The following is a 23,298-nucleotide window of genomic DNA, read 5'->3' on the forward strand; positions in this document are numbered from 1 at the left end:
TGTATTGTACTATAAAGTATTGAGTACGAGATGTCTCTGCAGCAGAAGAGTGAGCAGCCAACCTGAAGACAGGGTGTGTTTCACCAGCGTTGAGCAGTGGAGACCCAGTGGGTGTTTCTGACTGAGCTTCTTCTAACGGTGTTCAGGTGAGTGTGCAGCCTTCGGTATGGGTGGACAGAGTTACCACTCCTCACTGAACTGAACGGAGAGACGGTGAGTCCAGGATCGCTCACTTCTTCCCCTCCAGAGAAACCTTTTAGTCGTTGTGAAGTGGTCATCACAAATCTGTTGGTTGGTCTTTATTGATCTTTTGAACATGTAGAAATCCTTTGTTGAATGCAAAGAATGATACGTTTGGACAGTTGGAATCAGGTCTGCGCTAAATGTTACGGGATATGCCTCTCAGTCAGCAGAACCCTGCTGCTCACCTCCGTGTTCCTGGAGATGTTAGTGTGGAACCAGCTAAGAACCAGAGAGATGATAGGGTTCTGCTCAGAACCAGAGAGAGATGATAGGGTTCTGCTCAGAACCAGAGAGAGATGATGGGTTCTGCTCAGAACCAAAGAGATGAGCGTGGGGTTCTGCTCAGAACCAGAGAGATGATAGGATTATGCTCAGAACCAGAGAGATGATGGGTTCTTCTCAGAACCAAAGAGATGATGGGGTTCTGCTCAGAACGAGAGAGATGATATGGTTCTGCTTAGAACCAGAGATGGGCTTTGGGTTCTGAGCAGAACCTCCATGTGACCTCATCAGGGTCCAGGCTCATCTGACCGTCGGTTAAAGGTTTATATGATCCCTTCATTTGACTTCCAACATGCTTTAATCCCTTTTTAGGAAACGTTGTTTTGAGTTTAATTTGAGACCATAATATGTTATACTATTGCTTTTGACCATCTTTAATAGGAGAAATGCATTGCTTCAGTTTCATCCACATACTTAGTTTGATCATTTTCTCTATTGACGATACATGTTAAGGTTTAAATTAACAAGAAACAAACTACCTATTACATGAAACACATAATCTCATATCACAGTATCATAGTCATAACATGGGTTGGCTCAGTGGAACACGCATGTGCAGTAGGCCTACATGATTCGCCGAGCTGCAAGCAGACAGACGGCGCTTGTCAAGGCTGGTAGAGGTGGTCGGTAACCAGCGGAATGAAAGGAATGTAGCATCATCACCCAAATTCTGCCTGCGATTAGAATCACATCGCAGGTAAAAGTTTACTGGCAAATAACGAGCGTAAAGTCCACTTGAAAGTCCACAAAAGCACCTTTCCTCCGCCTCGCCGTGGTTTCACGGCTGTGTTTGCCTCTGTCGTTAACCTTTATTTGTCTTAAAGTAAGAGTAGGGTCGTCTCGGTCCGCGTCATTAGCGTCATCAGCGTGCGACGCCGGCCAGTTTACGTCAGCACGTGAGGAGGCCGAGCCGGACCTCTGGACGCTGATTGGTCAGAAGGATCTTCGGAAAGTAACACTGAAGTGAATCCCTTCCCGGTAGATCCTCTGACCCCCGGGCTGGTAGTTGTTGGTTCAGCGGAAACTTTGTGATTTCATTCTCACTGCGGATCTCCCGCTGGGTGTCGGTGACGCGCGGTGCGTAAAGCCGCCCTGAGGTCTGGTTTGGAGGCTCCGTTCGACCCCCGCTGTGTCACCCTGCAGACTCGAGTCAAGGAGGAACCGATCCGCATTTAGAAACAGCCCGCACGGTAGGGCTGTTTCCCTCCCCCCGCTGCACTCATGGGAACTAACCACCAGTACTAAGCCCTGCAGTTATAGTGCTACTCACCAACTAACCAGAGCGTAAAGCTCTCCACTCATCCAACACACCGCTGACAACCTTCTACGTTTCTGCGAGACGGGAGGGATTGGCTCTAAAGGTAATCGATAGTGAGGGAAACTAAACGTGAGTCTGACGTAGAAAAGTCGCCAAGGTTAAACAAATTAGAATTATATGCAAATCTAAGTTAAACATGTTATTTAAATCTTCTTCCAATGGCTGATGGAATTGTTGTTTAAAAAAATAATAATTCGCAAATGTATTTTCAATTGAAGGGTCTCTTATTTTGAAAAATATATAACCCAGGGTACAGTTCCTTCCTTTCTTTGGGTTCTTTATGAATATTCCATAATGTCCGATAATATCTAATACCTCATAACCGCCCCCCCCCCCCCACCCCCTCAACACACATGCACTGTGAGAACCCCTGCTGTCTAAACCAGGACTAAAGGGAGGGGTCTCCTTAAAGACCCTCCTCCTACCTGGACTCCCCAGGACACTGCCCTGGGGAGTCGACAGCCCATCAGTGTCTTAATCAAGGGTGTGTGTAATAAGTGTGTGTGTGACCGTGTGTGTGTGTAACTGTGACCCTGTGTGTGTGTGTAACTGTGTGTAACAATATGATGGTGTGTGTGACACCGTGTATGACCCTGTGTGTGTAAAAATGTGACGTTGTGTGTAACAATGTGACGTGTGTGTGTGTGTTCCCCCCTGCAGGTTGTGGACCATGCTGCGTCTCCTGGCCCCCCCTGGGAGGCTGCGCGGCCCCGCTTTGCGGGAGGCCGGCGGTGGGCAGCGGCGCTACGAGCACCGGGTCGTGGTAGCCATCCGGCGGGAGGACCTGAACCCCTGGGAGCGCCGCGCCCCCCTGGCCCCCCGACATGTCAAGGAGCTGACCGCCGCCGGACACACGGTGCTGGTGCAGCCCTCCAACGGCAGAGCCATCCATGAGAAGGTGACCTCCCCGTGACCTCACCGTGACCTCACCGTGACCTCACCTTGACCTCATCATGAACTCATTAGACATGACATCATCATGACCTCATCAACAGACATGACCTCATCACAACCTCACCATGACCTCACCATGGCCTCACGTGACCTCACCTTGACCTCATCATGAACTCATCAGGCATGACCTCATCAGACGTGACCTCATCATGACCTTATTAGACATGACCTCATCATGAACTCATCAGCCATGACCTCATCATGACCTCATCAGACGTGACCTCATCGTGACCTCATCATGAACTCATCAGCCATGACCTCATCATGACCTCATCAGACATGACCTCATCATGCAAACGATAAGGAGAGATGCAGGGAAACAAATTTATATATTTATATCCATAGTTTCATTAATAACCACCATAAGCAGTAGATGTTCTTCGAGATTAAACATTATGTGCTTGTTATATTGTACAGTACTACGGATTAAGGATGCGTTTGTTTTCAGAACTCTGGAGTAAGGCTGCGTTTGTTTCCAGTACTGTGGGGTAAGGGTGTGTTTGTTTCCAGTACTACGAGCGGGTGGGGGCGGTGATCCAGGAGGACATCTCGGAGGCGTCTCTTATCATCGGGGTGAAGCGCCCCCCTGAGGAGAAGGTGTTCCCCAGGAAGACCTACGCCTTCTTCTCCCACACCATCAAGGCCCAGGAGGCCAACATGGGCCTGCTGGACGACCTGCTGAAGAAGGTAGGAGAGCTTCAGAAGGTAGAGGGGCTTCTGGAGGAGCTAGGGGGGCTTCTGGAGGAGGTAGGGGGGCTTCTTGTGTAGGTAGGAGAGAAGGTAGGAGAGCTTCAGAAGGTAGTGGGGCTTCTGGAGGAGGTAGGGGGGCTTCTTGTGAAGGTAGGAGAGAAGGTAGAAGACCTTAAGAAGGAAGGGGGGGCTTCCGGAGAAGTTAGGGGGGCTTCTGGAAAAGGTAGGAGGCCTTCAGAAGGTAGGGGGGCTTCTGGAGAAGGTAGGAGGCCTTCTACCAAATGCATGGCCAGTGTGCAGGCTCTCCAGGTTCTGGTGAACACAGCCCTCCTTACGGGTGCAGAGGGGATGGCCGTGCTGGCCCTGGATTCTGGGGCCCTGAGGCTACAGGCCAGGACGCTGCACTGGCTGCAGGATTCCTCCAGAATCATTCCAGTTCTCCAGAAATACATTTCAGTAAAGCGAGCGTCTACTTGGCCTCTCAGATACATATTTGTAGCCTTAAAGGTTCTCCAATGAACTGGACCCTAACGTAGCTGGAACACGCGGACTAGCCGCTGGCTACTGCTAGCTGTGTTTGGATAAGGTGTGTGTGGTGAGTCACCGTTCCCCAGAGCCCTTGTGCCCCTGAACCACCAGCTGGATCGCTGCCCGTCGGATCGATAAGAGACGACCCGTCATGCGTTTGTTTGTCGGCAGATCGTCAAGGTCACACTGTTCTCCTGCAGCCAAGCGCCCCACACAATAACCGGGATAGAAAGTCTGAAGAGTCTGAAAAGGAAACCTCAAGTCCTGCTGGAGTCTTCCTTTCTGAAGTGTTGGGGTTCACTAGGGTTAGGGGTTCATCCCCCACTAGTAGTTCTGGGATATCCAGTACATGGGGGTCGGTGTGAGGGTCTTGCGGAGATCGCCATGGTAACCATTGTGTCTGTCCCTGCAGGAGGTCCGTCTGATTGACTACGAGAAGATGGTGGACGCCAACGGCTTCCGCATTGTGGCATTCGGCCAGTGGGCGGGCGTGGCAGGTACCAGCGCCCCCTGATTGGCTGTGCAGGCGTTAATGATGCTCCGTAACCCTGAGGACCGCCAGGTGTCCTGAACCCGGACCCGCTCCGGGTCCACGGGGCTGACGGCCTCCTGATGGATATGGGCGCATGTCCAGGGTCTTGATCGACCAGCTTAACGGGGATAAGAGAGAGAGAGAGAGAGAGAGAGAGAGAGAGAGAGAGAGAGAGAGAGAGAGAGAGAGAGAGAGAGAGAGAGAGAGAGAGAGAGAGAGAGAGAGAGAGAGAGAGAGAGAGAGAGAGAGAGAGAGAGAGAGAGAGAGAGACTATATGTATCACCGGTATATTGTCCTTTATCGTTAACGTCCTAATTTTGCAGGAATGATTAATATTCTCCACGGGCTGGGCCTCCGCTTCCTGGCTCTGGGCCACAACACCCCCTTCATGGTGAGGAACTCCAGCCCCCCATAGCACCCCTCTAAAACCACTCTAATGGGACAATCTAACACTAATGTGATCATCTAACAATCTAAAGTGATCATCTAACAATCTACTGTCATCATCTAATACTCTAATGGGATCATCTAACACTCTAATGTCATTATCTAACACTCTAATGTCATCATCTAACACTCTACTGTCATCATCTAACACTCTAATGTCATCATCTAACACTCTACTGTCATCATCTAACACTCTACTGTCATCATCTAACACTACTGTCATTATCTAACACTCTACTGTCATCATCTAACACTCTACTGTCATCATCTAACACTCTACTGTCATCATCTAACACTCTACTGTCATCATCTAGCACTCTAATGTCATCATCTAACACTCTACTGTCATCTAACACTCTAATGTCATCATCTAACACTCTACTGTCATCATCTAACACTCTAATGTCATCATCTAACACTCTACTGTCATCATCTAACACTCTAATGTCATCATCTAACACTCTAATGTCATCATCTAACACTCTACTGTCATCATCTAACACACTACTGTCATCATCTAACACTCTACTGTCATTATCTAACACTCTACTGTCATCATCTAACACTCTACTGTCATCATCTAACACTCTACTGTCATCATCTAACACTCCACTGTCATCATCTAACACTCTAATGTCATCATCTAACACTCTAATGTCATCATCTAACACTCTACTGTCATCGTCTAACACTCTAATGTCATCGTCTAACACTCTACTGTCATCGTCTAACACTCTACTGTCATCATCTAACACTCTACTGTCATCATCTAACACTCTACTGTCATTATCTAACACTAATGTCATCATCTAACACTCTAATGTCATCATCTAACACTCTACTGTCATCATCTAACACTCTAATGTCATCATTTTACACTGCTATGTGATCATCTAACACTGTAATGTGATAATCTGGATACTCTGAAACCAAACTGTAATGTGATCATCTAACAGTAGTCGTGAAGGTCTAGATCAGTATTACTCATTGCGCGGCTTGCAAGCCAAATGCGGCTCGCCAAGCCTCTATTTACGGCTCGCATGGCGGTAAAAATATAAAGCGATATGATCATGCAGTGAATACAGATGTTTAAAAAACAAAACAAACAATTATTTAAAAAATAAATCAACAGCGGCATTAAAAGGTGGAAATATAGCCTTGTCTAGCAAATATTTTTAAACTTGCTCGGCTCTACGCTGACAGCAGGGTTGCCAGATTGGCGGTTTTCCTGCATAACAAGAGAGAATGTGCTCTTTGGATGGACTTATTCTTTTTAACTTATTCTTCAATAGCTTCCATGTTATGTGACCCAGTGTCTCCACATTATTCCAGAAAATAGCACACAGTCACACAACTCTTAATTTTCCTCTCAAAGTGCACCAGATTGATGCATTCCAGGTTAAAAGGTACCAAATTTTCTTCCGGGGGAGCAAGCCCCCGGACCCCGCTAAGGACCGGGTTCCCTCCACAGTTTCACAAAATTCTGTGGGAAACACTGCTTCAGGAAGGACATATTATTAAGCAGGCATACTTATTTATGACTGGATTTATAGCTTTTGATACTTTGCGGTAAAAATGGCTCTCCTGTTGACGACGTCCTGTCAGTGCGGCTCTCTTGAAAAAAATAGTGAATACCACTGGTCTAGATCATGGTGGATCTGATCACCTTTACCGCATCACTTCCTCCCCCTCTCTGGCTCACTTCCTGTTGCTGTCCGCAGCACATCGGCATGGCCCACAACTACCGCAACGTGAGCCAGGCGGTCCAGGCGGTCCGCGACTGCGGCTACGAGATTTCCATGGGCCTCATGCCCAAGTCCGTCGGGCCCATCACCTTCTGCTTCACAGGGACAGGAAACGTCTCCAAGGTAACGCAGGGCTGGCCCTGCCCCCGCATCCACCCAACGCTCCACCCCTTCGCATGATCGCAGAACGCCCAGGCCCTCCTCCCCCTCCACCCTCTTCCTCCACCCTCCTCCTTCCACCCTTCTCCTCCCTCCACCCCCTCCAACTGCTCCACCAATCTCCCCCTCTACCCTCCTCCACCAACCTCCACTTCAAAACTCCTCCCACCCTCCTCCTCTCCCTTGACCCAACAGCCCTCCTCCCTCCTTCCCCCCCCCCCCCCCCCCCCCCCCCCCCACCTCCACCCCACCTCCACCTCCTCCACCCTCCGGCCATGTATTGAATATGTTGAAGGATGTGGTGACCTCTTGTGTTTAACTCTCAGTTTAACTGTCAGTTCAGCTGTCAGTCTGGCTGTCACTGGAGCTGTCAGTTCTTCAGTGGAGCTGTCAGTTCTTCAGTGGAGCTGTCAGTTCTTCAGTGGAGCTGTCAGTTCTTCAGTCTAGCAGTCAGTGGAGCTGTCAGTCCAGCCGTGTGTCCCCAATGAGTGAGTCTCCTGGCCCGTCCCTCCGTCCTCATGTCTCGCTGTGTGTCCTGCAGGGCGCCCAGGACATCCTGAACGAGCTTCCTGTGGAGTACGTGGAGCCCCCTGAGCTAAAGGACGTGTCCCAGACCGGAGGTACGGATCAGGGCTGGAGCACTGGGTTACCGGTTGATCAGGGTGCACCATAGACCTGGACCCCATAGACCGGGATCTCGTAGACCAAGACCGGGACCCCGTAGACCGGGACCCCCTCCCCAGGGGCTGTGCTGGGTCCCCTGCTCACGGTACTTCCTGCTTCCTGTTTCCTGTCAGACATGACCAAGGTGTACGCCACCGTGCTGAGCCGCCACCACCACCTGATGAGGAAGACGGACGGCGTCTACGACCCGCTGGAATATGAGTACCACCCCGAGCGCTACACCTCGCACTTCAGGACCAGTGTGAGTCCCCCCAACAGTGACATACTGACCCCCCCGAACAGTGACCTACTGAGAACTACTGACCCCACCCACCCACCATGAGTGATCTCCTATGTGTCCTCCGTACTACAGGTGGCGCCGTACACCACCTGTCTGATCAACGGCATCTACTGGGACCCCCAGACCCCCCGCCTGCTGCGACGGCTTGATGCCCAGAAGCTGCTGAGGCCGGTCACGCCCTCTTCCTCGGCCACCGAGGGCTGGCCAGAGCTACCGCACAGGTAAACTACAACCCAGGTAGAACTACAACCCAGCTGGAACTACAACTCCCATCCATAGTACAGGTAGAACTATAACTCAGGTAGAACTACAACTCAGGTAGAACTACAACCCAAGTAAACTACAACTCAGGTTGAACTACAACTCCCATCCACAGAACGGGTAACTTAACACCCAGGTAGAACTACAACTCCCATCCACGGCACAGGTAGAACTATACCACAGGTAGAACTACAACGCAGGTAAACTACAATTCAGGTTGAACTACAACTCCCATCTACAGCACAGGTAAACTAACACCCCGTTAGAACTACAACTCAGGTAAACTACAACCCAGGTAGAACTACAACTCCGATCCACAGCACAGGTTAACTATAACTCAGGCAGAACTGCAAATCAGGTAGAACTAGATCTCCCAAGCACAGCACAAGTAAAATTACAACTATCATCATCTTACCTCTTTCTCTCTCTTTCCCTCCCTCCCTCTCCCTCTCCAGACTGCTGGCTATATGTGATATCTCGGCGGACCCTGGCGGTTCCATCGGGTTCATGACTGAGTGCACCACCATCGATAAACCCTTCTGCATGTACGACGCGGACACACACATCGACCACGACAGGTGAGAGCAGCTGGGGGTTAGACAGTACAGAGACAGGTCACTAAAGAGCATGTAGGGGTTAGATAGTACAGAGACGGGTCATTAAGTATCAGGTAGGGGTTAGGCAGTACAGAGACAGGTCATTGAAGAACAGGTAGGGGTTAGATGTTTGAATGTGTTCCAAATTCCAACAAGTCTGAGGAAATCTCTTGGCCCTGTGGACCCGCTAACATCTGGTCCTTGTTCTGATCCTGGTTCTGAACCTGGTCCTGGTCCTGGTCCTGGTCCAGCGTGGAGGGGAACGGGATCCTTATGTGTTCCATCGACAACCTCCCGGCCCAGCTCCCCATCGAGGCCACAGAGTACTTCGGAGACCGGCTGTTCCCCTACATCTGGGAGATGGTACGGTCCTCTCTGCATCGTCTGACCCACCCCTTGATAGTAGGAGATGGTACGGTCCGCTCTGCATCGTCTGACCCACCCCTTGTTCCTAGAGCGTCTGGCAGATGGTACGCTCCTCTCTGGGAGTTGGTACGCTCCTTTCTGGGAGTTGGTACGCTCCTCTCTTTGCGTGGTCGGACCCACTGGACATTACCCAGAATCCCCTTTATGCTGGGTCTGTGGCTGGGTGTTGGAATAGCCTTCCTTTTAATTTAAGAACGACCGACCATATCTACTTAAAAAAGCGATTCAAACCTTCCGGTACCGGCAGGGGAGCTGGGAGTAGCAGACATGGGAAGCACAAGTTGTTTTGTGTTTTAAACTTGTGGTTCAAAGCCTGTTTCTTTGCTATTGTTGACTGTTAGAACCAATGTGAGGCACTTTGGAACGTGTGTACTTTAAATAAACGTCCCAAAGTTCCTCTAAATAAAACCTTTTGCTAACTGACGATTTGTTCCTCCTCAGCTGCCGTCTGACGCAACGAGGCCGCTAGACCAGGAAGAGTTCAGCCCGCAGGTCCGAGATGTAAGTACCCCCTATACCTGAAGTACCCCCTAACCCTAAAGTACCCCCTAACCCTGAGGTACTCCCTAACCCGTAAAGTACCCCCCTAACCTTCAAGCACTCCCTTACCTTTAAGTACTTTCTAACCATTAAGTACTCTTTAACCTTAAAGTACAGCCTTACTTTCAAGTACTCCCTAACCCTAAAGTAGCCCCTAACCCTGAAGTACCCTCTAACCCTGGAGTACCCTCTAACCCTGGAGTACCCTCTAACCCTGGAGTACCCTCTAACCCTGAAGTACCCTCTAACCCTGGAGTACCCCCTATCCCTGGAGTACCCCCTATCCCTGGAGTACCCCCTAACCCTGGAGTACACCCTCACCCTAATGTACATTCTAACCCTGAGGTACCCCCTAACCCTAAAGTAAATCCTAACCCTGAAGTACCCCCTAACCCTGAAGTACCCCCTAACCCTAACCTTTCTCACAAGGAAAGCTAGATGCTGACAAGTGATTATCAGTGTTATTACTTTCCAACGGTTAGCTGGTTCTAGTTAAAGACGTTGTTGTGGTTCATCCCCAGGCTGTGATCACCTCCAATGGGAAACTCACCCCCAAGTTTGAGTACATCGAGAAGATGCGAGAACAAAGGTACGACTTTATCCACTCTACATGTGGTCTGATTTATCTATGATAGAATGTGGGTTGATTAATCCCAGTGTCTGCTTCTTTATCTAACCTGTTAAATTTCTGTTATAAAGGTTATAAAACTAACAAGTTTTGACTTGTTACGATTCTTTGTAATGCGACCGATGAGTGCTGTAAAGAAAACACCACATGTAAAGTTTGTGTGAGGCTGTCGGTGCTGATGTTTAGCTCCCAGCGTGACCTGGTAGCTGGTGCTAATCCTGCTAACCCGCCCGTGGTGTTGCTGTGTGTGCTCCTCAGCTCTCAGCCCCCCCAATGTGTCTTCTGAGATGTAAGCTGATATTAAAAGCTACCAAAACATTGCCACAACATTTATAAATGGTTCTTAGAAATCAGATGATTTCAATCTTGAAGGTTCCATCGCCCCAATCAGCTGTCTTCTAGAAGGAGATGTTCCTCCAGTTAACTTCTAGAAGGAGATCTTCCTCCTGTTATTTTCTAGAAGGAGATGTTCCTCCTGTTAACTTCTAGAAGGAGATGTTCCTCCTGTTATTTTCTAGAAGGAGATGTTCCTCCAGTTAACTTCCAGAAGGAGATCTTCCTCCTGTTATTTTCTAGAAGGAGAGGTTCCACCAGTTTACTTCTAGATGGAGATGTACCTCCAGTTGTCTTCTAGAAGGAGATGTTCCTCCAGTTATCTTCTGGAATGAGATGTTCCTCCAGTAATCTGGTGTTCTCCAGTGTTCTGCGGAGGCTGTAGGCCGGCCTTGGCTCCTCTGGTGGGTAACAGTTGAAGAGACTGGAGGCTGTAAAAGGCTTAAGGTCCTTGTGTAAGCCTTAAGCTCTGATGAGGGGCCGTTTGGACGTTGGTCCGCTGACCCCTGGGTCTGGGGACACTGGGGACATCACAGCGTCTCAACAACTGTCGCCTCCTTTCTCTCCAGACAAGCGATGCTAGATCATAATCCTCTTCTTTCACTTGGCCTTCTTAAGATATGTAAAACTACTTAATTCTTCTTAAGATATGTAGAGTGGGGCCCAAGTTGTTTTTTTAATTAAGACTCTGCTAACATAGCTTCTGCACGTGTGCCCTGTCCTGTCCAATTAGCACTGGGGGAGGGGGGGGGGTCTCTGTGTGTGTGTGTGTGTGTGTGTGTGTGTGTGTGAGTGTGTGTGTAGGGGGAGAGGGGGTCTGACTGAGTGTGTGTGTGTCGAGGGGGAGCGGGGGTCTGAGTGTGTCTGGGGGGAGATTAACTGTGTTAAAAGTCATCTGAGATGACAACATTGTTGTTTGGTTTAACTTTAATTCTCTTCCAAAATTGTACTTTGAATGGGAAAGGATAGTTGCCGCTAAAAGACAAAAACAAAATATAGGTAAAAGTTAGTTTGTTCAATGGATTAATTATTATCATGTGTGATTCATACATCATAATAATTAATCACATTTATATAAAGCTATACTAAAAAGCCTTTACATTGTGTGTGTGTGTGTGTGTGTATTTAGTTTATTAGTTTATTTTATAACAACTTTAACTTTTACATATATTTTGTTTTAGTATTTTTAGAGGCAGCTATCCTGTCCCTTTCGAAGCAAAAGTTTGGATGAGATAGAGCAGTCGTTATGTGTTTCATACTGTATGGAAAGCAAAACAACTGCTCTTTGTCATCCAAACTTTTACTTTGAAAAGCACAGGTCAAGAGTAGGCGCTAGGCGCTAGGTCAAGAGTAAATAAATATGTCTGACGACTCCGTGAACTAGAGATGGGATTTATGACTCTTTGAAGGGAGCCGGACCTTGAAGAGCCGTTCTTTTCAAAGAGCCGTTCAAAAGACTGGCTCATTCATTTATTTTTTCCTCTGCTTTGACACTGAGATCACTATTTTGGATCTTTGTAGACAATGTGTCGAAGTGTAAATACAGCTCTTTTCACTTGTTCATCACCTTTTTAATTGTAGCACAATACAAACTAAGCAGGCAATGAACAATGAACTTCCATGCAAAAATATAATTGACAAAAATATATTAAAATAGAAAAACTTTTACAAAACAAGTTTCTTTCAAATATCACACTGCAGAGGACTTCTGAACTGTCCTTTGTAACATTAGTGCTTAGTAAACAATATTTTTAGAAAGGGATGCTGCTCGATTTCTTTGGCTCATTGTTGCAGCACTCTGCCTACGCACTCACGTGAAACAAACAAACGCGTTTCCACCACGAGTGCACTCTGCATGCTCTGTCTCAGTGGAGTAGGAGGAGGAGCTTGTGTGCTCACCACTGCGACTTGGTTCCCATCGTTCCCATGTTAAAGAGCAGTTCAATAGATTCGGTTCGTTCGTAAACGTAACAACTCTACCGTGAACACCCATCTGAGGTCGGTATTAAGGCGTTTGGGATGTGAAGTGAATGGAGCGCTTATCGGCGGGGTTAATGGAGCGGCTGAGCGGCCGCACCGCGGTTGTAAACGCCGACCCGCTTCATAAGGCTCGTTTTTCGATGTATTTTTAGACCCGTGTTCTAACGTTACACGGTTTAAGGAGTCTTAATCTAAACCGGTCAGACCTCTCTCGTACCACGAGTCGGTTTGGAAGCGGCATCATATGTTGCGATTGAATTCAAAACGTCCTGATTCCGACGGTTTGTGCTCCGTTACTGAATAAACAGTTTACAATTTCAAATCCTTTTTATATTCTTCTTCTTCTTCTTCTTCTTCTTCTTCTTCTTCTTCTTTTTCTTCTTCTTCTTCTTCTTCTTCTTCTTCTTCTTCTTCTTCTTCTTCTTCTTCTTCTTCTTCTTCTTCTTCTTCTTCTTATTATTATTATTATTATTATTATTATTATTATTATTATTATATTATAAAGGTATATACTCAGGTCAGAGAATGCCCTAAATATATCTTAATTTCCAAGAATAAATAATAATGATTTGTTGTTGCCATTCGTTTCAGTTTCCTATAAATGTCTCTATGTATGTGTATATTATATTATATTATATTATATTATATATATATATATATATATATATATATATATATATATATATATAGTTATAGTTATAGTTATAGTTATATTTTTTTCCACACTTAATATTCAACTTTGTAAAGTGTTTAATTAATACCGGAGCACAAGAAGAGCTTTAATGTGCAAACAAATAATAATTAATGAGCATTAAGAAATATTCAGATATTAGTTTAAAAGTGTCTGAATATGAATATTTTGTTTCATAAATGGAAAAAGATTCACATATGAAAAACGATTGGACTGTTAAAGAAACTCAAAGACTTTGTTTTAGGGGGTGAAGCGGGTCTAATCCTGGGGGTCTAACCCTGGAGTACTAATCCTTGGGGTCTAATCCTTGGGGTCTAACCCCGGGGGTATAATCCTGGGGGTCTAATCCTGGTGTTCTAACCCTGGGGGTCTAATCGTAAAGGTGTAACCCTGGTGTTCTAACCCTTGTCGTCTAATCCTGGGGGGTAACCCTGGGGGTGTAACCCTGGGGGTGTAACCCTTATGGTCTAATCCTGGGGGTCTAATCCTGGGGGTGTAACCCTTATGGTCTAATCCTGGGGGTGTAACCCTGGGGTTGTAACCCTTATGGTCTAATCCTGGGGGTCTAATCCTGGGGGTGTAACCCTGGGGGTGTAACCCTTATGGTCTAATCCTGGGGGTCTAATCCTGGGGGTGTAACCCTGGGGGTGTAACCCTTATGGTCTAATCCTGGGGGTCTAATCCTGTGGTGTAACCATGGGGATCTAACCCTTGTGGTCTAATCCTCCAGGGAGCAGGCTCAGATCCTGAGTAAGGAGGGCATGAAGAGGGTCCTGATCCTGGGCTCTGGCTACGTCTCCGGCCCCGTGGTGGAGTACCTGACCCGGGACCCGGGGACCCAGGTCACCGTGGGTGAGGAGGAGTTTTGGATTATCCATTCATTCACGTGTTCACCCATTCATTAATGTGTTCATAAGGAATCCCAGGCTGATATTTGTCACTTCATGATGACATTAAAGGTGACATATTTTACCACCAGGTGTGAGTGTGATTAGACGCTACAATCCGTTGTACCAAAGTTGCTCATCTATCCGTCATACATCTAGGTGGACCTGTCAACTTGTGATGTCAGAAGAGGCAGATTCTCAAACGGCTTGTAACGGCTAATCACTCTCACCTGGTGGTATAATATGTCACCATTAATAGTGTGCTCCTAGCCACTCTATTTATAGAAACACTACCTGCTTCATAAAGGAATCCCGAACAGGAAATGAGTTGAACAGAACAGACATCACCATCATCTGAACACGAACCACAAAGCGTGCGGCCGCTCTAGACCTCTTCACTTATCAGTTGTTCTCGTTGAATTGGTCCTTGGATCCTGAGGAACTCTGTGTTCTTCTGTCGGCTCACCCCTTTGTCTTGTTTCCGTGGCGACGGTTTCCGTGGCAGCGTCGGCGATGCTGCAGCAGGCGGAGGAGCTGGCAGGCCGGTACCCAAACACCATCGCGGTGATGCTCAACATCAGCCAGGGGGGCGAGGAGGGGCGGCTGGACCAGCTGGTCCGGGACCACCACCTGGTCATCAGGTAGACCCTCATGTTATAATAGAAATATATACAATAATAATAAATATATATATATATGGTCAGGGACCACCACCTGGTCATCAGGTAGACCCTCATGTTATAATAGAAATATATACAATAATAATAAATATATATATATATGGTCAGGGACCACCACCTGGTCATCAGATAGACCCCCATGTTATAATAGAAATATATACAATAATAATAAATATATATATATATGGTCAGGGACCACCACCTGGTCATCAGATAGACCCCCATGTTATAATAGAAATATATATATATATATATATTATTGTGTCTCTAACTGATGTTTCTCAGAGTGACACAAGGTACTCATCTTGCTTCTGGAAATATTGGACCCGAAGCTTGTATGTGTTTTAAATGTGTTTGTATTATAATTGGTAATGCCTAATTTGCATCCTTCTTAAATGTTTTGTATTGTTTTTATGTATGTATATATATATATATATATATATGTATAATTTTTTTTAGATATGTATTGGGCTGTCTTTGTGGACCTTCCTGTGTCTTGAATAAAGTTATAATAATAATAACTAGATAATGCATTTCCTGCAGAAAATGAGGTGAGTGCTGTAGTACAAAGTGAGGTTGAAAATATTTTTTAATAAAGCCACATAGAATAAGACATAAAGAAAAGATAAATGGCTTAAATCAAGTGAAGGGATTTGAACAAAGGTCTAAATGGAGTAAACAATGTAAACATGCACACAATTTAAGAAAAAGTAAGTGGTTGGAAACAAATAAAGTGACAGCTGAATGAAAAGCGCAAAGCATTGCTAAAAATGCAGTAATGTAAAAGGTCAAATGTATTGCCCTGCACTGCTGGTGTGTGTGTGTGTGTGTGTGTGTGTGTGTGTGTGTGTGTGTGTGTGCGCGCGTGTGTGTCTTTAAGAGAATAGCGAGCTGGTGTGTCATTAAAAGTAGCCCAATAGAGCGGGAAAAGCAGCCAAATCTGGCAACACTGCCTGAACGTCCTCCAAAAGTAGCCCAATCCAGCGGGGAAAACGCCCAAGCTGGCAACACTGCTGAATGTCTTCACGCTCCAGTGTCAAAGTAAATCAATGAGACCAACTGAAAATGAAGCCGGTATGAAACTAAAACTGTTATTCTGAATAAAGTTTAAATGATATCGAAATTCCGTTTAGATATTTTTGAAGATACAAGTGTGTCGATTTGTTAAATGGTTTGAACGAAGATAAACGGTTGAAAATTGATTTAGTTACGTCATAAAAAATTGAAGTACCAGAGGACGGCTCTGCCGTCCTCCCATTGACTCCCATGTAAAAAAAATAAAAAATTTAAAAGTAGAATATCTTAAAAAGTACAAAATATTTTAAAAATCTGAAAAGAAGCGCTCTATTCCAAGCTATTCTGAATATTTAAACATTTGAATGGAGTCTCTAAGTGAAAAATTGAGGAAGGAGATAGGTCCCAAAGTTTGTAGTGAAAGAAAGAAAGAATAAAACTTATGAAGAACAATAGTTGAGCGCTGCATGCAGCACTCACCTAATAATAATAATAATATGGTCTGGGACCACCACCTGGTCAGCTCTGCACACGTTCATGATATACAATACATATAATAATAAAATATAAACGTTATACATGTATATCATAAAAATATCATATAATACTAAAAACAATACACATTATAATGTATAATATAAATAATAACCCCTCTCTGTGTGTTACAGCATGCTGCCCTACAGCTTCCACCCCATGGTGGCGCGGCACTGCATCAGGAGGAAGATCAACATGGTGACTGCCAGCTACCTGAGCCCCGAGATGAAGAGCCTGCAGCAAAGGTACACACGCACACACACAGGCCCATAGACTCTCACTCACTCACTCACTCACTCACTCACTCACTCACTCACTCACTCACTCACTCACTCACTCGTACACTGTCACTCTAAGCGTAATGTGTGTTAATGTGTGTGCAGTGCTGAGGAGGCGGGCATCACCATAGTGAACGAGATGGGTCTGGACCCGGGCATCGACCACATGTTGGCCATGGAGTGTATCGACCAGGCCCGGACCGACGGCTGCACCGTGAGTGGGGGTGGGGGAGGGGACATATTGATCAGACAGCTGATCAGCCCATTGGTCACGTCTCTCTCTCGCCCTCTATTACTGTCTCTCTCTCTCTATCACTGTCTCTCTCTCTCTCTCTGGGATGTTCGTTGTTGTCGTGGTGACAGAGGTGTGTGTGTTGGGACCGGTCATCATGGTGACGGAGGTTTAGTTGTCATGGGGACGGTGGTTTGCGTGGCCTGGTCATCACGGTGACGGCAGTGTGTGGGGCCTGGTCGTCAGGGTGACGCCGTTGTGTTGGGCCCGGTCGCCACGGTGACGGCAGTGTAAGGGCCTGGTCGTCTTGGTGATGGAGGTTTGGTTGTCATGGGGACGGCGGTGTTTGTGTGGCCTGGTCGTCACGGTGATGGCGGTGTGTGTTGAGCCTGGTCGTCACGGTGATAGCGGTGTGTGGGGCCCGGTCGTCACGGTGACGGCGGTTTGTTTGTGTGTGTGCAGGTGGAGTCGTACAGCTCGTTCTGCGGGGGGCTCCCGGCCCCCGAGTGCTCTGACAATCCACTGCGCTACAAGTTCAGCTGGAGCCCTCTGGGGGTGCTGATGAACACCGTGAGCCAGGCCGTCTACATCAAGGACCACCAGGTACGCCCCACCGGCCCCAAGCCTCTGTACTCCACGTGGGGGGGTCCTGCGGGGGTCCTAACGTGTGTGTGCCCCCCAGGTGGTGGAGGTCCCAGCAGGCGGGTCTCTGATGGAGGCCGGCGTCCCCATGGACTTCCTGCCGGGTTTCAACCTGGAGGGCTTCCCCAACCGGGACAGCACCAAGTACGCAGAGCCCTACGGCATCCAGGACGCCCACACCCTGATCCGTGGAACCCTACGCTATAAGGTACCGGAACCCCTCCTCCTCAGGGTACCTGAACCCCTCCTCCTCAGGGTACCTGAACCCCTCCTCCTCAGGGTACCTGACTCCCTCCCCCTCCTCCTCAGGGTACCTGAACCCCTCCTCCTCAGGGTACCTGAACCCCTCCTCCTCAGGGTACCTGAACCCCTCCCCCTCCTCCTCAGGGTACCTGAACCCCTCCTCCTCAGGTTACCTGACTCCCTCCCCCTCCTCCTCAGGGTACCTGAACCCCTCCTCCTCAGGGTACCTGAACCCCTCCTCCTCAGGGTACCTGAACCACTCCTCCTCAGGGTACCTGAACCCTGGACCCTCCCTCCTCAGGGTTCCTTTTCCTGCTGATGTTTCCCTTCATGTTGTGGGTGGGGGTTGGTAAAGGGTTTGGTCCGGGTTAGGGTCCGGGTAGTGGGTTGGGGTTGGTAAAGGGTTTGGTCCGGGTTGGGTCCGGGTTAGGGTCTGGGTAGTGGGTTGGGGTTGGTAAAGGTTTTTTTCCGGGTTGGGTCTGGGTAGTGGGTTGGGGTTGTTAAAGGGTTTGGTACGGGTTGGGGTCCGGGTTAGGGTTAGGGTCCGGGTAGTGGGTTGGGGTTGTTTAAGGGTTTGGTCCGGGTTGGGGTCCTGGTTCTAACCGTTGCCGTGTCTCCACAGGGTTTTATCGACGCCATGAGTGGCTTTGTGAAGCTGGGTTTGATCGACTCTGAGCCCACATCCCTCCTCCAGACGGGCTCCCCCCGGGTATCCTGGGTAATCCTCACTCACTCACTACAGCCTGATGTTTCCCATCATGCACCTGGAATAGTTTGAAGAGTACAGAAGATTTAGGTTGGAAACAGCCAGCAAAGCATGCTGGGAAACACAGTCCTTTCAGTGTTTCTAACATGTAGCTCCCCCCCCCCCCCAGAGGGAGCTGCTCTGCACCCAGATGGGTGTGGCCACCACCCTCTCCCAGGAGGCCTTTGAGGAGGAGGTGTTCCGGCGCACCGGAGAGAGTGACTTCAGGATGGAAACCCTGAGGAGGTGAGGAACCAATGAGAGGGTGAGGTCCTATACCACTGGAACCAGTGAGAGGGTGAGGTCTTATCGCACTGGAACCAGTGAGAGGGTGAGGTCCTATACCACTGGAACCAGTGAGAGGGTGAGGTCTTATCGCACTGGAACCAGTGAGAGGGTGAGGTCCTATCGCACTGGAACCAGTGAGAGGGTGAGGTCTTATCGCACTGGAACCAGTGAGAGGGTGAGGTCCTATCGTGCTGGAACCAGTGAGAGGGTGAGGTCTTATCGCACTGGAACCAGTGAGAGGGTGAGGTCCGATCACACTGGAACCAGTGAGAGGGTGAGGTCCGATCACACTGGAACCAGTGACAGGATGAGGTACCACTAGAACCAGTGACAGGATGAGGTACCACTGGAACCAGTGACAGGATGAGGTACCACTGGAACCAGTGAGAGGGTGAGGTCCTATCGCACTGGAACCAGTGAGAGGGTGAGGTCCCATCGCACTGGAACCAGTGAAAAAATGGTTATTTATAGCTCTAGAGAGAATAGAGAATATAATAGACTAATTCAATAATTTTCATAATGGAAGCAAGTAAAATTTAATATGAGCTGATTTAAGTTAGCTTGTAAAGAAGATTCACTGATGTCTTATATTCTGACACCCACAGCACGTGTGTGTATGTGTGTCTGATGTTTAGTGTATGTGTCTGTTTGTGCTGTTTGGTGTGTTTTTTTGGTGTGCGTATGTGTTACGATTCTTTTTTTGTGTGTCTGTGTTATGTGTTTAGGTGTGTATCGCAGGATGTGGTACATGTGTGTGTGTGTGTGTGTGTGTCTGTGTGTTTGTCAATGTTGTGTGTGTGTGTTTGATGGTGTTGTTTGTGAGTGTGTAAATCTGTTAAAGTGTTATTGTGTGTGTGTATGTTGTTATTGTGTGTGTGTGTGTGTGTGTGTGTGTGTGTGTGTGTGTAAAGCTGTGTAGGTGTGTTTGGTGTTATTGTGCATGTTTGGTGGTGTTTTGTGTGGGTGTGTGTGTATTTGAAGCTGTATAGGTGTTATTGTGTTTGTTTGTGTAAAGCGGTGTTGGTGTTATTGTGTGTGTGTGTGTGTGTGTGTGTTGTGTTACAGTGTGTGTGTGAAGCTGGGCGCGGTGCAGCTGACAGGCTGGCCCCTGCCGTGCTGAGTGGCTCCGGCTCCGCGCTGAAAGGCTCTCGGGAGCCAAGGTTCTGCTTTGTGTGCGTTTGTGTGTGTGTTTGCTCACAGCGCGGCGCGGTGGCATTGAGACCCGCCGCTCTAATGGCGCCGGCTCAGGAACATTCCAGCGTATTCTCTGAAAGGAAACGCACTGAAAGCGTCAATGAAAAGACTCGTTCATTTGTTCGATTCACGCCTCGCCTTAACCGGCCCAGCGTCAAGGATGAACGCCGCCGGCTTGAAGTGCTGCTGCAGGGAGGAGGCCAAGGGGGTGGGGCTAGAGGGGTGGAGCTAGGGGGGGCGGTGCTAGGGGGGGTGGAGCTAGGGAGGAGGGCAAGGGAGTGGGGCTAGAGGGGTGGAGCTAGGGGGGGCGGTGCTAGGGGGGGTGGAGCTAGGGTGGAGGGCAAGGGAGTGGGGCTAGAGGGGTGGGGCTAGAGGGGTGGGGCTAGGGGGGGTGGAGCTAGGGGGGGTGGAGCTAGGGGGGCGGAGGGCCAGGGGGGTGGAACTAGGGTGGAGGGCAAGGGAGTGGGGCTAGAGGGGTGGGGCTAGAGGGGTGGAGCTAGGGGGGGTGGAGCTTGGGGGGGTGGAGCTAGGGGGGGTGGAACTAGGGGGGTGGTGCTAGGGGGTGGAGGTTGGGGTGAGTGTTAGTTGGGGTTAGTGTTGGTTTGGGTGAGTGCTGGTTTTGGTGACTTTTAGTTGTGGTTAGTGTTGGTTGAGGTTAGATGGGGTTAATTTAGATTGGGGTTAGTGTTGGTTGGGGTTAGTGTTGGTTAGTGTTAGTTGGGGTTAGTGTTAGTTTGGGTTAGTGTTGGCTGGGGATAGTGTTTGTGTGGGTTAGTTGAGGTTAGTGAGTGACGGTGTGTTTGGTTCTCCTCAGCCTGGGCATGCTGAGCGAAGACGGCGTTCCCCGTGCCCCGACCGTCCTCGCCGCGTTGACCAAACACCTGGAGGCCCGCCTCTCCTACGGTGAGCCGCCTCTCAACCCCTCAGCCACACCCTCTCCCACTGGTGCCGCTGCAGCAGGGCACCGGCGTCTCTCTGTACCTCATCGACGCTCTCTCTCTCTCTGTAGACGAGGGCGAGCGAGACATGATCATCCTGCGTAATGACGTGGGGCTGCGGCACCCAACGGGCGAGCTGGAGACCAAACACGTCAGCCTGGTGGTGTACGGCGAGCACAACGGCTTCTCCGCTATGGCCAAGACCGTGGGCTACCCCACCGCCATCGCAGCCCGCATGATCCTGGACGGTGGGTCCCCACTCTGACCTCCATACTGTAGTGTGTTAACATGGTCCCCATACTGTAGTGTGTCAACAAGGTCCCCATACTGTAGTGTGTCAACAAGGTCCCTGACCTCCATACTGTAGTGTGTTAACACGGTCCCCACTCTGACCATACTGTAGTGTGTTAACAGGATCCCCATCCGGTGTGTATACACGGTCCCCATACTGTAGTGTGTTAACACGGTCCCCACTCTGACCATACTGTAGTGTGTTAACACGGCCCCTGACCTCCATACTGTAGTGTGTTAACACCGTCCCCATACTGTAGTGTGTGTTAACACAGTCCCCATACAGTAGTGTGTTAACACGGTCCCCATACTGTAGTGTGTTAACACGGTCCCCACACTGTAGTGTGTTTACACAGTCCCCGTACTGTAGTGTGTTAACACAGTCCCCATACTGTAGTGTGTTAACACAGTCCCCATACTGTAGTGTGTTAACACAGTCCCCATACTGTACTGTATTTACACAGTCCCCATACTGTAGTGTGTTAACACAGTCCCCATACTGTAGTGTGTTAACACAGTCCCCATACTGTAGTGTGTTTACACAGTCCCCATACTGTAGTGTGTTAACACAGTCCCCATACTGTAGTGTGTTAACACAGTCCCCATACTGTAGTGTGTTAACACAGTCCCCATACTGTACTGTGTTAACACGGTCCCCATACTGTAGTGTGTTAACACAGTCCCCACACTGTAGTGTGTTAACACAGTCCCCATACTGTAGTGTGTTAACACAGTCCCCATTCTGAAGTGTGTTAACACAGTCCCCATTCTGACCATACTGTAGTGTGCTTACACGGTCCTCATACTGTAGTGTGTTAACACAGTCCCCATACTGTAGTGTGTTAACACGGGCCCCACTCTGACCATACTGTAGTGTGTTAACACAGTCCTGGGTTAGCGTGGTCTGAACTATGTTGCGGTTCCACAGGGGAGATCTCCAAGAAGGGTCTTGTGGTTCCGATGACCAAAGACGTCTACGGCCCCGCCCTGAAGAGGCTGAAGGAGGAAGGGCTAATCATCACCTGCAAGAGCACCCTACACGAGTAGAGGAGGAGGAGAGGAGAACTTTGCAAGAGTTGAGGAAGGGAGATGAGTAGAGGAGAGGAGGAGTAGTCTGCAGGAGTAGAAAAGGAGGAGAGGAGGAGGAGGAGGTGAGGAGGAGAAGCATATCACTGTAGCTATGAGGGGCAGACAGATAGGCAGGCAGGCAGACAGACAGAAGGAGCTGTCATCTCATCTCTCACCTCCTTTCTGGCTGTCAAGACAACCATGGTAACGCTGATGCACCACCCTGGCCTCCCCTGATTGGTGCGATCAGTCCATGTGACCCCGGTTGTCTGTACCCGCCCTCTTCGTGTTCCGTCTGCGCATTGGCGCGTGGCTCCCTCCCCTTCTAAATTTCTGTATTTATATTAAGATCTGAAAGCTGTATTTTCTTACACAACAAACAAACACTTATGGTTACATATTTCTATTTTTTACTAAAGGTCAAAGTCAAGTATTTTAGGGTCAGAATTCTACGGGAGGATTGTTGTTTGAAACACGTTTAACATGTTTAACATGTTGTATTACACACGTGGATGTGTGTGTGTGTGTGTGTGTGTGTTTTTGTGTGTGTCTGTACTGCTGGGATGAGACATTGTCTCTGCTGTTACTTGTTTTCATTTTTCCTTCTGCATTAAAGATGGAACGTGCAACATTGTGTGTACCTCTATCTACATTAAAGGTGACGTTTAAAGATACTCTATTCAACAAAACTTAAATCAGCCTCTCTATCGTTGGACCCTGGCGTGGTGGCGTTGTGCGTTGTGTGTTGTGGCGTTGGGACGTGGAAAGCGAGTGACTGCAGAAGGCCGTCGTACCAAAACAATGCGCTTAGAGAAACCCCGAAACCAAAACACTTGTAATCGTCTGTTCGGAGGCAGCCATGCGAACTAGGCCAGCGCTCACCGAGCGGCCGTCATTATGTCATTAGGAGAAGTCAGAAATGCAAACGAGCCGGCGGCTGGTCGGGG

At 48.5% G+C, this 23,298-nt stretch overlaps 1 protein-coding gene across 2 annotated transcripts; it reads left to right on the top strand.

Annotated features, from left to right (window-relative positions):
- Positions 1-1,476: 1,476 nt before the first annotated feature.
- aass (aminoadipate-semialdehyde synthase) lies at positions 1,477-22,955 on the top strand. Of its 2 annotated transcripts, none has more exons than XM_079743243.1 (24): positions 1,477-1,715; positions 2,504-2,741; positions 3,308-3,484; positions 4,428-4,512; positions 4,871-4,938; positions 6,716-6,862; positions 7,440-7,518; positions 7,696-7,823; positions 7,935-8,083; positions 8,579-8,701; positions 8,971-9,082; positions 9,587-9,646; positions 10,207-10,274; positions 14,048-14,169; positions 14,710-14,845; positions 16,567-16,677; positions 16,816-16,924; positions 17,405-17,545; positions 17,625-17,792; positions 18,450-18,545; positions 18,703-18,818; positions 20,869-20,957; positions 21,064-21,240; positions 22,212-22,955. In XM_079743243.1, the coding sequence occupies exons 2-24, from the start codon at positions 2,514-2,516 to the stop codon at positions 22,328-22,330; spliced, it is 2,808 nt and encodes a 935-aa protein (XP_079599369.1). In that variant the 5' UTR covers positions 1,477-1,715; positions 2,504-2,513; the 3' UTR covers positions 22,331-22,955. The 2 variants fall into 2 exon arrangements, with proteins under 2 accessions (XP_079599369.1, XP_079599370.1); XM_079743244.1 differs by lacking the exon at positions 1,477-1,715 and adding an exon at positions 1,761-1,886.
- The last annotated feature ends 343 nt before the right edge of the window (positions 22,956-23,298 follow it).

The sequence above is a fragment of the Pollachius pollachius genome (genome assembly GCF_949987615.1).
Source record: "Pollachius pollachius genome assembly, chromosome: 9".
Taxonomy (NCBI): domain Eukaryota; kingdom Metazoa; phylum Chordata; class Actinopteri; order Gadiformes; family Gadidae; genus Pollachius; species Pollachius pollachius.